This window comes from Hemicordylus capensis, chromosome 1 (assembly GCF_027244095.1).
Source record: "Hemicordylus capensis ecotype Gifberg chromosome 1, rHemCap1.1.pri, whole genome shotgun sequence".
NCBI lineage: Eukaryota > Metazoa > Chordata > Lepidosauria > Squamata > Cordylidae > Hemicordylus > Hemicordylus capensis.
In genome coordinates, this window is record NC_069657.1 from 359,013,806 (window position 1) to 359,029,553 (window position 15,748).

Genomic DNA, 15,748 nt, shown 5'->3' on the forward strand with positions numbered 1-15,748 from the left:
CATACACTACCCTTCCTGACAAACAAGCTTTCACTAACAATTCATTTGTTAATCGAAATTTGCATAACCCTACAAACAACTTGAATTCTTGATACTGGTCATTTTGACTCACCCAGGGTAGTAAGGCTGCTTCTATTTTCATTGTCTTTGAAGCTATATATGTTAACCTTGTAGTATGTTAGCTAGAGGTTCATGTGACTGACCAAATTACTAAACTGAAATGAAAATGGTAATAGAGGAAGGCTTATTTTTATAAATAACTCAAGAATATTAAACATTTGAATGTTCTGAATAACGATAAAGCTGGTTTCTCAGTCATAAAATGTGAAGGCAAAAGATTAGCAATAGATTAGATGAAAAAATAAATTGTGTGTTAAAACTTCACACACACACATACTGTGTGTGTGTGTGTGTGTGTGTGTGTATATATATATATATATATATATATATAGTGTGTGTGTATATATGTATATATGTGTGTATGTGTGTGTATATGTGTGTGTGTGTGTGTGTGTGTGTATATATATATATATATATATATATATATATATATATATATATATATAAAACTTTGTTTATATACAATAGATGAGTGAAAATGGATTAGAATGCTGAAAATTGCATTTTCAGAATAAAGTGATCTATATAGAGGGATAGAAATAGAGAGTGGTGTGGGTGTGGGTGCTATGAAAACCTTGCAGATTATGCTGCCTCTTGTCCTCATTGCCAAGTAGAACATGGGACTTGATTGCCAGGCTTGAACCGTGTAACAATTTTATTCATTTTCTATGGCTTGGATTTTTTTGCTGAAACTTGAGCATATCCTTCTATTACTTCTGAACAATGTTCTGAAGAACTAATAAAGTAGAATAACTCATAGTCTGCTATAAAGAGCGTTGGGAAATTGGTGAAAGAATGCTGAAGAGGAAAATGTTGTGACCTAGTTTATAGTATCCTCCATTAACTAGTCAGAGTGTACATAATTTTATAAAGACACACCCTTAAATGCTTGGCTATGCATTTTTAATAAATCAGTTAAAACACTTTTCACTACCTATCTAGCACTTTCATAAGTTATTAAAATAATGGCTTACTGTTAAATTTAAGTCATTGAGTGCAGGACTTGTTTTATATTAAAGCCTAAAAAACACGTGTGTGTGTGTGTGTGTGTGTGTACATACGTACACACACACACACACACACACACACACACACGGAAGAATGCTATGTTCTAAACCTCCTCACTACATAACTGCTGACACAAATAGAAATATGACCAATATTTACATACTGCTTTTTAACAAAAGTTCCCAAAGATATTTACATAGATCTTGGTAAATAAATAAAATGGCTACTTGTCCCCAAAGGGCTCACAGTCTAAAAAAGAAACATAAGATTGTTGCTACCGTGTTTCCCCAAAAGTAAGACCTACCCCGAAAGTGAGACCTAGCAGTAATTTCTGATGTGCCGCTAATCTAAGCCCTCCCCCGAAAATAAGACCTAGGCGGGAGGCGGGGGTTCGCGGCCGCGCGCTGGTCGCAGGGATCGAGAACAGCACGAGACGGGGTTGAAACTTGGGGCACTACCTCGGAGTAAGTTGTTCTGTGCTTGCCTGCCGTGGCGGGGGAGGTGTGTGCAAAATAAGACCTACCCGAAAATAAGCCCTAGTGCATTTTTTGGGCCTACAATTAATATAAGACAGTGTCTTATTTTCGGGGAAACACGGTAGCAACAAGCCACTAGAGGGATGCTGTGCAGGAATGGATAGGGCCAATTGCTCTTCTCCCCCCGCCCCCCTCTGCTAAATAAAGAGAATCACCACTTTAAAAGGTGCCTCTTCAAGCTGTTAATAGGGCATCAAGAATTACCTTATTGAGTGTATACACAACTCTCCTCAGTTCAGATACTGTACCATACCATCGTTTGCAGTAATGGATTAGAACCCTAGCCATGTTTTGAACTTCCAAACGTACAGGTAGGCTATGATTTAGAGCTTTTTGCATGTTAGCAATAGCAATAGCACTTACATTTATATACCGCTTTATAGCCGGAGCTCTCTAAGCGGTTTACAATGATTTAGCATATTGCCCCCAACATTCTGGCTACTCATTTTACCGACCTCGGAAGGATGTTGCTCTTCCATCTGTTCAATACTTTCGTTGCTATGGTGCAGGGTCTTTCCAGAGGTAAAAAAGGACTTCCTTTGTGTGTTCATGTGTTCATAATGCAACTTAAGTGTTTGTGGTGTTCTTATGAACTATTTTCTAATATGGACAATCCTCCTTCTCCCCCCAATAGTCCATAGAATTGAAGTTTCACTGTATAAGAAGTTGCTACTTGAGATTGTGCTGCTGCTGCAAGGGGAATGGGGCATGTTTCAACCAGATTTAAGAAAGACCAGCTGCCCTCCTGTATCACCTTCACTTCCGAGACTATAAACAAAAGTTGCTGCTTGGAGGCAGCCGTCTTCAGCAGGTGATCCGAGGGTAAATGCATAGAATTGCAGCCTTAGTCCCTAAGTTCACACAGCATCTTCACCAGGTCAAGATATCCAGCTTTTCTCCCAAGAATAAGCTGAGTTGAAGTTTGGGGATGGTCCCTCCCACAGCTGTGCGGGTAAAGATGGAGGAAAAGACTGGTGCTGCTTTTAACACTGGATGGGTGAGGTGTCTGTGGTACCATTATAGGCCAGCTTCAAAACAGCCAGTCCCTGTTTTCCTCTCCATAATCAGAATGAAAAGATGGTGTTGCTTTTGGTGCTGAATAGGAGAGACACTCATCTTGCCTGTCCATCACTCAGCCAACTCCCACCTTCCTCACCAGGTTGGAACTGGAGAAGTGGGTGGGGATCTTCCCTGTAGCTGTGTTGTGCTCTCCAAAGCTAGAGAGGTGGGCTAGACCACCTCTTGTTATCCTTGTCAGAGAGTGATATGGCGTGAATGGAAACATGAAACCCTGGTACTGAGAGTTCTGGCAGCCTTTACATCAAACCTGATAAACATATTTTTTTATATAGATCAATAAGCAAGGCACTCTGGGTCAGCAGCACTAATGAAGAAAGAGGAGGGCTTATTGCTGCAGTAGGTAGAAGTGCTCTTGGCTCTGTGAGAATGCCTTAAAGGTATGCTGAAAATTGCTGCTGACATTTTTTTCACAGTGTGTGTGTTCTTGGGCCAGAAAAGCATCTTGTTGATCCTAGCTTGTTATTCATAAGTTTTGCATTGAGTGAAAGTGCAGGGCCCTGATAAAGAGTGTTGTCCTGGTGTTTTGTTTTGTTTTGTTTTGTTTTGAGGCCATGGGGCTTCGAGCTAGAGATCTTGAGGTTCTTCTGAGGATGAATCCTTGGCATTTCGGGGTCTAGCTCCAGGCCTGCCTACATGGTGTAGTGGTTAGAGTGCTGGACTAGGACCAGGGAGACCTGAGTTCAGATCCCCATTCAGCCATGATACTAGCTGGGTGACTCTGGGCCAGTCACTTCTCTCTCAGCCTAACCTACTTCACAGGGTTGTGACAAGAAACCTAAGTATGTAGTATACCACTCTGGGCTCCTTGGAGGAGGAGCGGGATATAAAATGTAAAAAATACATACATACAGTCTTGGATTGCTAGCCCCTTGTAGCTTGTTTTACAGGCCAATACTGCTATTTCATTCTATATCAGAATGACTTTCAGTGAAACATTTGTTGATTTTGCACTACCGTTGACTCTCTGTAGCTTTTGTGTGTCCATGAAATACTCTATACTGTTCCTTTCTTGTGCAAGTGCTTTCAACAAGCGTAGGCTGGGTCTGCCACTTGTTGGCAGCTGTTTGGAAAAGATCAGAAGAAGTCCTGCCACATGTGAGCATTTCCTTGCTCTCTTGTGTTGCTTTTTTTATTTACAATATTTCTAGGCCATCTGTTCAGTGGGAAAATGTTGAAGGTGGCATGCAAGATAAAAATAACCAGTTACAATAACAACAACAAATAAAACTAAAAGCCGCATAGCAGAAATAGTTTGACACAGATATATAAAATAGTTTAACTCTGCCAGCCAGTTAGAAACCTATGCTTAAAATAATGCTTTAACTAAATGGTACTGGATAGAGGGCAAAGCAACTTGGCTTTTTGATTGGAATCTTTGTTTGTTTATCAAATTTATATACCGCCCAATCTTTCATCTCTTTATTTCACCATAAGTTCTTGGGGAACAACACTGTTGTTTAATTGTTATGCACTACACTTGATTTTACAAATCATGATTAAGGTTTTGTTTAAGTAACGTTGACAGTTTTATCAGAGGAGACATATGGCCTACAACTAGCAAAGGAAATCCTTTGCAAGCATCTGCAAATTGTCTCTCAAGTGACCTTGCTTCACTATTAATACATTTACATAAGTAATTATGCAAATTCCATTTAGACTCAATAGGACTTTAGTAATGCTTACTTGGATTAGTGCTATATACTGTGGAAGTCCTGCTTTGGGACTATGTACTATTTTTTGCTAGTCAGGGCCATGTCCACAAGTACCAATATAGATCGTTTGATTGCCTTCTAAAGATGAACATGGCAAGCAATATATGAGGAGTATTTGCTATTAAGCATTTTAACTGCAGAAATCTCTTGTTGCTTTTGTACAGTATTGTCAAGTCCTGTACACTTCACGGTAGAGAAATAATTGCCTTTTATTGTAAATGATATTGTGGTGTGTTCTGGCTATCATAATTTTATTGACTGATTGATTTGAATCAGTTTTTATACCACCTTTCATAAGATGTCCCAAGGTGATTTACAAAAGTTAAAATACAATAAAACTGTATTTTATTGTATTAAAATACAATAAAACAGTTTACTAGCCCACATCCCGCCCATCATCACTTCCAGCCCCAAGTTCAGTACATCCACTGCTTCCCTAGGACCTGATGTCAGAGACAGGCAGATCTGCATATTGATGACACTTCAGTCCAAACCTCATGATGACCTCTCCCAGCAGTTTCATGTAGATATTAAACATCGGGGGCTGTGGGGACAATACTGAATTTAACTTAATTACAGGTTTTAAAGAAATAGACAGTATTGGATGTTTAAATGACATGTATTGCCACTTGGAGTAAACTAGAAAGTTTTGAAAAATGTGAATCCATGTATTGTATTGGTGGGAGATCTTCTAACCTGAGCCTTGGGTTTTGCTTTAGGTTTTGTTTTAACTCCATTGCTTTTTTATTTTATAGAAGTGCTTCAAATGTAGTTCTTAGGGGGTGGAGGGGGGATTCTTATGCCTGTTTCAAACTTGCTCTTGATGCGCAGCCAGTTTACAAATATTCTCTTTTATCCAATTAGGAAGAAAAGTGAAGCTTTCTTTTAAGTAGTTGCTCTCTGTTTTCCCCCAAAGAGAATCCAAAATTGCTTTTTGTGAGAGAAGAACATTTTAGTAACTAACGTTTAATCTCTAAATTTTGTAACATGCACTGAATTTCTTCTAAACTTTTGCAGAATCACACATGTTTTTCCGAACTCTTGAATTTCCCCTGTTGTATTGCATCTATTCCTTGCATAGTTCCACACAATTCCCTGTTTAAAGGCACAGAGACCCAATATACTTGTGAACCCTTATTGATAGAGAAGTCTTCTACTGTGTGTTTCTAATTTATAGAGGCACATATTCTCATCCCCTACTTGCAGGGGGGAAAAATCAGGAAGTTGCCCTGGAGACCTGGTTTCTCTCTGGAGAGATGGAATAGATTTCAGTTGTACATGGCTCCCTGCTGAGAAGCTCAGACTTAGCTATATGGGGTTGAATTATGTGGTATAAATTTAACATTGTATTTCTCCTTTTTTGGTTTCTACACACGCATACATGTTCCTGTTTGGTCTTTAGATTTAGAGAAGTTACCTTTTAATTCCATTTTTGGTTGTGTTCTCTTTCAGGATAACATTTTGCCATCTGCCTTTCCAGAGTAAATGGCTGTATGTGGGCACTGAAAGAGGAAATATACACATTGTCAATGTGGAGTCCTTCACTCTCTCAGGCTATGTCATAATGTGGAATAAAGCCATTGAACTGTAAGTATGGTCTAGGTGAAAGCAAATGTGTTTCATTAGGACGTTTGTAGTTTGTGTGTGTGCTGGAGAGAAATGTTTGATGGAGAGAACTAAATATAAATGTTTTGTTTTTGACTATTGCTATAAAACCTTGGGCACAAAACTGTTTTCTCTGGATACATTGTCCCTTGGAAAATCACTGCTATTAAATGGATTGAGATTTCATTTATTGAAGCTAGTATGTTGGTAATATTTTATAGTGCTTAAAAGCCTAGTTTCAGAATGGTAGTAGAATTGTAAACAATGTTGGTTTACAATGTTTGGAGAAAGGTATCTCCACTATACAATGAACTCTTCAAAATTTTAAAAAAGCTATCTATGCACAGCCAAAAGATTTGATAAATATGTACTCAGTACATATTTATGGGTTTGGAAATGCATTTAGATCAGACTATATTTTTTGTATTATATGTAAATGAAAATCTCTGCAAACACTGAATCTTTTCAGATAAACAATTTAAATCAAAATAAAATGGTTGGTGGTGTGCTTTTGTCATTAGTTTAAAAAATATAATAACATATTTCTCCTTAGCCTGACTCTTATGAAGTTTACACTATTTCATTTTCATGTGGTTAAAGTTGAACATAACACAGGCTGTAGTTCATGCATCTGGAATTTGTGCACATTGCTGCCTAACTTGGTGAACCTATTTTCAGAACAGGAGAGCCTAGTTAATCGCGGACTCGCTATCCGCGGCTTCGTGTATGTGCGGTCAGGTAATAAACACTCGACTTCGGTATATGCACACACAAAAATGTTTAAAAGGGGGTTAAATCTGCATATCTATGGACTGGGGGTGTCTGGAAATGACCTCTGAGATCATTTCCAGCCTTTATTTTGATGCTGGGAGCCATTTTATGGCTCATTCTTTACAAAAAATGGGCAAAACAATTGGTGATTTTGGGCCAATTTTCTACTCTTGCGGGAATTGCTTGACTTCTGAGAACCCACAGAGGATGGCAGGCCACTCCCCCCCACATTTCTAGTTAATCACATTTCTAATTAATCACATTTTAATTAATTTTTTAAAGGACAAAAAATGATTTTTGGACATTTTTACTCTCCAGGAATATAACCCCTGTGATCCCATTGCCCCAGTAACCCAGTATTCATGGTTTCCGTGTCCGTGGTAGTAGCGGAGAATGGAACTCCCACAAATACTGAGGTTCTCCTGTATATACATTCAACACTAAAGAAATTGATTTATATTTGCTGGGATTGGATGCAGATAGCATATTTCTGTTCTTGCCCATTTCTGTTGGCTTATGGGCTCAATTCAAGGTGGTATTCAAAGTTCTAGTCAGAGCCCAATGTGTCTGTGGGATAGCCTTCTCTTGTATAAATATCATCATACCCTAGGTTCCTTGTAACACAGTAATGTGCCTTGGTTGGCTGATTACGCTAGTTTGCTTTTTATTCTTTTGAAAGAAAGAGGCCTTTACATTTTAGATTAAGATCTTGTAAATTACAGAACATCAGTTTTTTCAAGCATGGTAACACAGCATTAGCATCATTAGAGGAGAGCTGGTCTTGTGGTAGCAAGCATGACTTGTCCCCATAGCTAAGCAGGGTCTGCCCTGGTTGCATCTGAATGGGAGACTTGATGTGTGAGCTGCAAGATATTGCCCTCAGGGGATGGAGCTGCTCTGGGAAGAGCAGAAGGTTTCAAGTTCCCTCCCTGGCTTCTCCGAAATAGGGCTGAGAGAGATTCTGCCTGCAGCCTTGGAGAAGCCACTACCAGTCTGTGTAGACAATACTGAGCTAGATAGACCAATGGTCTGACTCAGTATATGGCAGCTTCCTATGTTCCTATCAAGCAACTAACAAAAGCACATAGAACATATTTGTCTGGATCATGATCCATTGCATTCATAACAAATGGGTTCTGTGCCTGCGTAGGGACCTCATGGGTAGACTAGCTAATTCCTCGAGACGCCTACTCTGCCCTGCACGTGCTTCGTGCTTCCGTTGAAATTGGCAGTTGGGGGTGCCATTTCCTCAGTTTCTGTTTGACCACCAACGCGTCAATACCTCGTAGCTGCTCCTCGAATTGACTGTAATTAGAGAGATAAAGAAAATAGTTTATTTTCACAGATTTGACTTTGGAACTTCTTGACCATTCTTTTGCTAAACTGACTTCTAACAAGAGCATAGAAATGAGAAAGAAAGAAAGAGAAGGAATGTAAAGAGAGAGAAGCGGACGTGGTAGGTTGCTTGCCCACCCGATCCCGTTCACTATGGAGTAAAAAAATGCACTAAGCGATGTGTGGAATGCTGTGCAAAGCTGCTTTCAACTGACCATCATGACTCCTGTCTGCTATGTCTTGGGGAGCAACATAAGATGGTCTCATGTAAAATATGTTGCTCGTTCTCCAAACAGACTATGAAAAACAAAGCGCTTCACCTTCGGACAGTACTATATGATGAAGCTTTGCAGCTGCCGATGCCGAGGCCAAATTATCCTTAGACATCGGGGTCACGCTTGAGCGCAGTGCCCTGCTCGGAAACAACTTTGCATGGATCTGCTTCACTGCAGTCTAAAACCATGCCGGAGCAAGGAGAACCTGTTTTCAAATGCTTGAAAGAGATCTCGAAGTCCACCCACAGGCATAAGGGGGGAAAAAAGCAAAGATCAGACTCGAAGGAGGACACATTGGCACCTTCCTCAAAAAAACACTGTGAAAAAAGGGGGAAAGGTACTCCATCTCCAACTGCAGTACAGACTTATAGCCCTGCTGGGGAATCGGCTGAGCTTATGATGGCATCAACACCCGAAGGGACGTTTACGACGCCACAGCCACCGATGCTGAAGCCATCAATATCAAAATGATCAGCATAGAAGCCATCAGTGTTGAGCTCGGGTGAACCTAACACCGTGACTTCGATGTCGACGTTTACTTCGATGTTGAAGGCAGCACTGGACACTACTTTGAAACCTATGTCGATGTCGAAAACAACGTTGGTCATCACTTCGAAACCGACAGCCTTGGTGTTTAGAATACAACTGCTGCTATCCCCAGTGCAGACACCTGTACAGTCTCCTTCTACCCCATTGCGAAGCAGACCAAATAAGGTACAGGAAATGGCTGACTTTGACTAGGATGAGGACTTTTCATTAATCCAAAATACAGCTAATTCCCTGTTAGAATTGTTGGACTCCACGTCAAGCACTCCATCTGGATCTACTTTCCATGGCTTCCTAAGCACAGGTCTTGATGTTGAGCAAGACATTGATGACCCGTCTGTGCCTCCACCAAAGACCCCATCTATGTATCCAGTTTATGGGGTACGTCCATACCGGATAATGTCACCAATACACACTCTAGAGCAGACAACTTCAGAGAATGTTGCTAATCCAAGGGAAACAATTGTGCCAGTACAGATGAGTCAGATTTCCACAAAGGCAATGAGAGGTGGTAAAACACATAGGGTTGTGCCTGTCTCATCTGTAGTAGTGAAGATTACTGAAGAGTAGTGAAGTACTGTACAGTGTAGTACTAGTACAGTGAGTCTTGTAGTAGTGAAGAGTGCCATGGTTGTGCCTTTTGCTTTCAAGCAAGCTTTTCTGTATCCCTACATTGTGCTTGAGAATAAGTTCAGACAAGAACTTTATAAGAATAAATTTCCTTTCTCTTTCATTTGAGAACATTTAAGAATTGAGTTAATCTGTATGTTTGTATGTTGCCCAAGTACGACAGTTATCTGTGTAGGTGTGCAGAACATTCTAAGGTTGGAAAATTCTGCCTTGAAATGGACCATTTTGAGGGTTCCCAGCTCAGAACAAAACACCCCTTAAAAGGGAGCCTGTTCTGAGCATGGAGCAGAATGACCAGCTCTGAGGCAGAACACTCAGACCCCGTTCTGAGCATTCTTTGGAATGCCATTCCAAAATGGCATTCAGAACGGGGTTGGTCCATTACAGTGGAACGTTTTGTGCATTGTGCATTCTGTTCTAAGCTTGGAATGCAATGCAAAATGTGTTTCATGCACATCCCTAACTCTCTGCATTAGATTAGATGCAGAGAGTCATTTAAATCATTTAAATTCTGCATAGTTGTGTTCTATTGTTGCCTACATTTCTGTTTAACATACTGAAAGGCACAGATATAGTTGTCTACATTTCTATTTAACATACTGAAAGGCACATATATAGTTGTCTTTTTATGGCTTAGTTATTGCATATGGCAGATGAGATGGTAAACCTGTGTCTGTGCCATACCACTTTAGGCTGCAGGTTGTGAGGCACATGATTTAAGGCTTCTCCATATTTATTGATTTACACCAGGCCTGCTCAACTTAGGCCCCCCAGCTGTTTTTGGACTACAACTCCCATAATTCCCAGCCACTGTAGCCAATAGCCAGGGATTATGGGAGTTGTAGGCCAACATCTGCAGGAGGGCCGAAGTTGAGCAGGCCTGATTTACACACACACACACACAATGGGTATGTTATAATTCTCCCCGATGATCACATTAAAGATGGCATGAATTGAATGTCTCAGTAGTTACTTTTATAACTACCCCAAAATGTTGTTTCCCCACTGAGAATTGGGGATAAGGGTGTGTGTGTGTGTGTGTGTGTGTGAGAGAGAGAGAGAGAGAGATGTTTTATGACTGAAGAGTTAAGCTAATATTGGTTACACTATTTATGTATGTATTATTACATTTATAAACCGCCCCATCCAAAGACTCTGGGCAGTGTACAACAAGTTTAAAAAAACATAAAAACAAATATTTAAAACACACTACTTAAAACAGTTTAAAAGCCTTGGAAGGCCAGGCCAAACAGGTGAGTGTTTAGGGCTCTCTTAAAGGCCAACGGCGAGCCTAAACTGTGGATATCATCCGGGAGTGCATTCCATAGGATAGGAGCAGCTACAGAGAAGGCCCAGTTCTGAGTCGCCACCAGACATGCTGGTGGTATCTGGAGACTGATCTCTCTAGATAACCTCAACATGCAATGGGGATCATACAGAAGAAGGCACTCTCTAAGGTAGTCCGGATGCAAGCCATTCAGGGCTTTAAAGGTAATAACCAGCACTTTGTATTTTGCCCGGAAACAGATCGGCAGCCAATGCAACTGTTTTAAAACAGGCATGATATGGTCTCTCCAGTTTGCCCTGGAGATCAATCTAGCTGCTGCATGTTCAACTAACTGAAGTTTCCGAACTATGAACAAAGGCAGCCCCACATAGAGCACATTGTAATACTCAAGCCTGGAGGCTGCCAACTGATGCACCACTGTTTTTGAGATAGTTCTCTTCAAGGAATGGAACCAGCTGTCGAATCAGCTGAAGTTGATGGAAAGCGCTCCTGGACATAGCCTCCACGTAGATACCAGGGTACTCCCTTTGAATCCAAGGGTACTCCCAAGCTGCGTACTTGTTCCTGCTGGGGGAATGTAACCCCGTCCAGCACAGGAAGATCTATCTCATCCCTCAGATTCTGATCCCCCATAATGAGCACCTCCGTTTTGCTTGTATTCAGCTTTAATTTGTTATCCCTCATCCAGCCCATTACTGCCTGTAGGCAGGCATTTAGGGAGTGAATGCCATTTCCTGATGATTATAAGGTGAAATAGATTTGGGTATCATCAGTATACTGATAACGCCCTGCACCAAATCTCCTGATGACCTCACTCAGCGGTTTCATGTAGATGTTAAAAAGCATTGGTGACAGAATGGAGCCCTGAGGGACTCCATATTATAGTTCCCATTTCAAAGAGCAAACCTCACCAAGCTCCACCATTTGGAATCTGCCTGAGAGAAAGGAGTAGAACCACTGCAAAGCAGTGCCTCCTATCCCCAACTCCCCCAGGCAACCCAGAAGGATACCATGGTTGATAGTTTCAAACACTACCAAGATATCCAAATGAACCAACAGAGTAACACTCTCTGTGTCGATTCCCTGGTAAAGGTAATCCATCAAGCTGACCAAGGCACACACAACCCCATAGCCCACTCTAAAGCCGGTTTGAAATGGATATGTATGATATTTTTATTCCTGCCCCTCCCAGCACGCTGCTGCTTGGGCGGTTTACAATTAAAACATTAACAATAAAACAGCAAAAAGCAATAAAACGCAATACAGCATAACAAAACACACTAATGCTCATCTGGGAGTCCTTTGGGGCAGGGAAGAGCCCCAACCCTGATCTCCATAGATGAGCAAACCCTCCACTTCGGTCTTCAAGCTCACCACCCAAACGATAAGTGTTGCCATGATCTCCGTTCTGAAAAAAGGGAGCTGGATCTTCCAAGGTATTCATAAGAACAGCCCTGCTAGATCAGGCCCATGGCCTATATAGTCCAGCATCCTGTTTAACACAGTGGCCCACCAGATGCTTCTGGGAAGCTCACAGGCAAGAGGTGAGGGCATGCCCTATCCCCTGCTGTTGCTCCTCTCCAACTAGAATTTAGAGGCCTCTGAGGCTAGAGGTAGCCTATAGCCCTCAGACAAGTAGACTTTGATAGACTTGTCCTCCATTAATTTATCTTTCTTAAAGCCATCCAGGTTGCTGGCTATCAGCGCATCTTGTGGTAGAGAATCCCATAGGTTAATTATGCATTGTGTGGAAAAACAAACTTCTTGGCAATCAGTTTCATGGGTTGACCTCTGGTCTTTGTGTTATGCAAGTGGAAGAGAAATTTCTCCACCCACTCACTCCACAACATGCATAATTTTATAGGCCTCTATCAGTCATCTTTTTTTCTAAACTAAAAAGGCCCAGGTGTTGTAGCCTTACCTTGTAAGGAAGGTGCCCTAGGCCCCTGATCATTTTGGTTGCCCTCTTCTGCACCTTTTCCAGTTCTGTAATGTCCTTTTTGAGGTATGGTGACCAGAACTGTACACAGTATTCCAAATGTAGCTGCACCATAGACTCGTATAAGGGCATTATGATATTAGCAGTTCCATTTTCAAACACCTTCCTAATAATTCCAAGCATGGAATTGGCCTCTTTCACAGCTGCCACATATGGTGTTGACATTTTCAACAAGCTGTCCACCACGACCCCAATATTTCTCTCCTGATTAGTCACTGACAGCTCAGAATACATCAGCATATATGTGAAGTTGAGGGGAGGTTGCCCCAATAGGCATCATTTTACACTTGTAAACATTGAAACACATCTGCCATTTCATTGCCCACATGCCCAATTTGGAGAGATCGTTTTTGGAGCTCCTCACAATCTGTTTTGGATTTCACTACCCTAAATAGTTTAGTGGCATCTGCAAATTTGGCCACCTCGCTGCTTACCCCAACTTCTAGATCATTTATGAATAAATTAAAAAGCACCAGTCTCTGTACAGATCCCTGTACTGACACTTACTTCTCTCCATTTAGAGAACTGTCAATTTATACCTACCCCCAGTTTCATGTCCTTGAACTAGTTAACAATCCACACATGAACTGTCCCCTTATCCCATGACTGCTAAGTTTTATTGAGAGTCTTTGATGGGGAACTTTGTCAAAAGCGTTTCGAAAGTCTAAATATACTATGTCATCTGGAATAATCTTTATCAACATGCCTGTTGACACTCTCAAAGAACTCCAGAATGTTGGTGTGGCAAGATTTACCTTTGCAGAAGCCATGGTGGTTCTCCTTCAGCGAAGCCTGTTCTTCTATATGTTTAACAATTTTATCTTTAAGAATGCTTTCCATCAATTTGGCCAGCACAGACATTAAGCTAACCAGCCTGTAATTTCCCAGATCGCCACTGGATCCCTTTTTGAAAATCTGGGTTTCATTGGCTACTTTCCAGCCCTCTGGTGCAGAGCCTGATTGTAGGGACAAGTTACATATTTTTGCAAAGAGGTTGGCAATTTCACACTTGAATTCTTTAAGGATACTTGGGTGGATGCCATCCAGCCTGGGTGGATGGTTGTTGTTGTTGTTGTTGTTATTATTTAGTTTTTCCAGACAGTTTAGAACTTAATCTCTCATCACCTCCATCTGACTCAGTTCTTGAGCCTCTGTCCCTGAGAAGCTTGGTTCAGGCACAGATATAGTTTCAGTATCCTCTGCCATGAAGACAGATGCAAAGAACACGTTTAGCTTCTCTGCAATCTCCATATCCTCCTCAATAATCCCTTTCGCTCCCTCCTCATCTAATGGACCAACCACCCCCTGGCAGGTTTCTTGATTCTAATGTATTTCAGTCATCATCATCATCTTGATTACAGCCATAGAGCAGCATAAAGAACAAAAAGCAAAAGTAGATAGTACAGCTAAATAGAATCCATACAATAGCAATAGCAATAGCACTTACATTTATATACCGCTCTATAGCCGGAGCTCTCTAAGCGGTTTACAATGATTTTGCATATTGCCCCCAACATTCTGGGTACTCATTTTACCGACCTCGGAAGGATGGAAGGCTGAGTCAACCTTGAGCCCCTGGTCAGGATCGAACTTGTAACCTTCTGGTTACAGGGCGGCAGTTTTACCACTGCGCCACCAGGGACTCATTGCGCCACAATAATACTTGAAATGTAATAGCACAAATTAAAGCAAGGCTATCATCTGATACTGAAGTTCAGAAGCTAAGAAGCAAAAAATGTAGCTTAGCTACGTTATAGGTGATGTGAAATTTCTTACCTGCTAAAAAAAAAAAAGATAAAGTACAACAGGATGACCAGTATCCTCTCTAATAAAACGCTTGGTGTCCGTCCGTGGACGGACACCAAGCGTGTGTCCGTGCCTCCCTGGCCTGTTCTGCGCATGCGCGGAGCGCATGCACAGAACAGGACAAGGGAGACACGACGGCCGGCACCCGGTGGCCATCTTGGGCGGCCAGAAGTGGCCGCCCCGAAGAAGCTGGGTGAGCGGCGCCGGGGAACACTGGCCGCCGCCGCCTTGGCCAGAGGACACCCGCGGCGGCAAGGGAGAGGCCCCAGGGAGCGGAGGGCCCGGCCGGAGCTGCGGGCGGCGGTGGGTGGCGGGCCCGCTGGAGCCGCGGGCCGCGGCGGCGGTGGGTGGTGGGCCTGCTGGAGCCCTGGGTGGCCGCCCTGGCCGGAGATACGGGCCGCGGTGGGTGGCGGGAGGGGGAATGGCCGCGGAGGTCCAGACCGGCCCAGGGAGACGGAGGCTGGGACCGGGGGCCGAGCGAAGGCCGAAGAAAACTAAAAGCAAAAATGCAGCCTCCGCCGCTGCCTCCAAAGTCCGACCCTCCCTCCCTCCCAACTTCCGAAACCACCTTACCCTGGCCCGTGACAGTTGAGCAAAGAAAGTCCTAAATTGAGGAGGGAGAGAGGAGCTCGCAAGCTGTGCTCCTCCCTCTGCAAAGGCTCTGCCCGAACTGGCGCTTGGGACTGAAAGGACGCAAGAGGCGCCCTTTCCGCCCCAAGCGCCAGTTCGGGCAGAGCCTTTGCAGAGGGAGGAGCACTCCTTGCGAGCTCCTCTCTCCCTCCTCAATTTAGGACTTTCTTTGCTCAACTGTCACGGGCCAGGGTAAGGTGGTTTCGGAAGTTGGGAGGGTGGGACTTCGGAGGCAGCGGTGGAGGCAGCATTAAAAAAAAAAAAACAGTAAAAGGGAGAGGAAAAGGCTAGCGCCCGTTATTATAACGGGCTTCAAAACACTAGTATTTAAATAAAATAACTAAAATCAGACTGTTACATAAGTCACAATACTATCTACAATAAGAACATATGTGTTATCATTTCAG

The 15,748-nt window shown here is 42.4% G+C and overlaps 1 protein-coding gene across 14 annotated transcripts in view; it reads left to right on the forward strand.

Moving 5' to 3' along the window:
- Positions 1-15,748, forward strand: part of STXBP5 (syntaxin binding protein 5) — a 235,009-nt gene that overhangs the window by 46,021 nt on the left and 173,240 nt on the right. For all 14 annotated transcript variants that reach the window (XM_053291487.1, XM_053291414.1, XM_053291434.1 and 11 more), the window contains exon 5: positions 5,909-6,043. In XM_053291487.1, the coding sequence (XP_053147462.1) occupies positions 5,909-6,043 (135 nt within the window). The remainder of the gene's footprint in view (positions 1-5,908; positions 6,044-15,748) is intronic.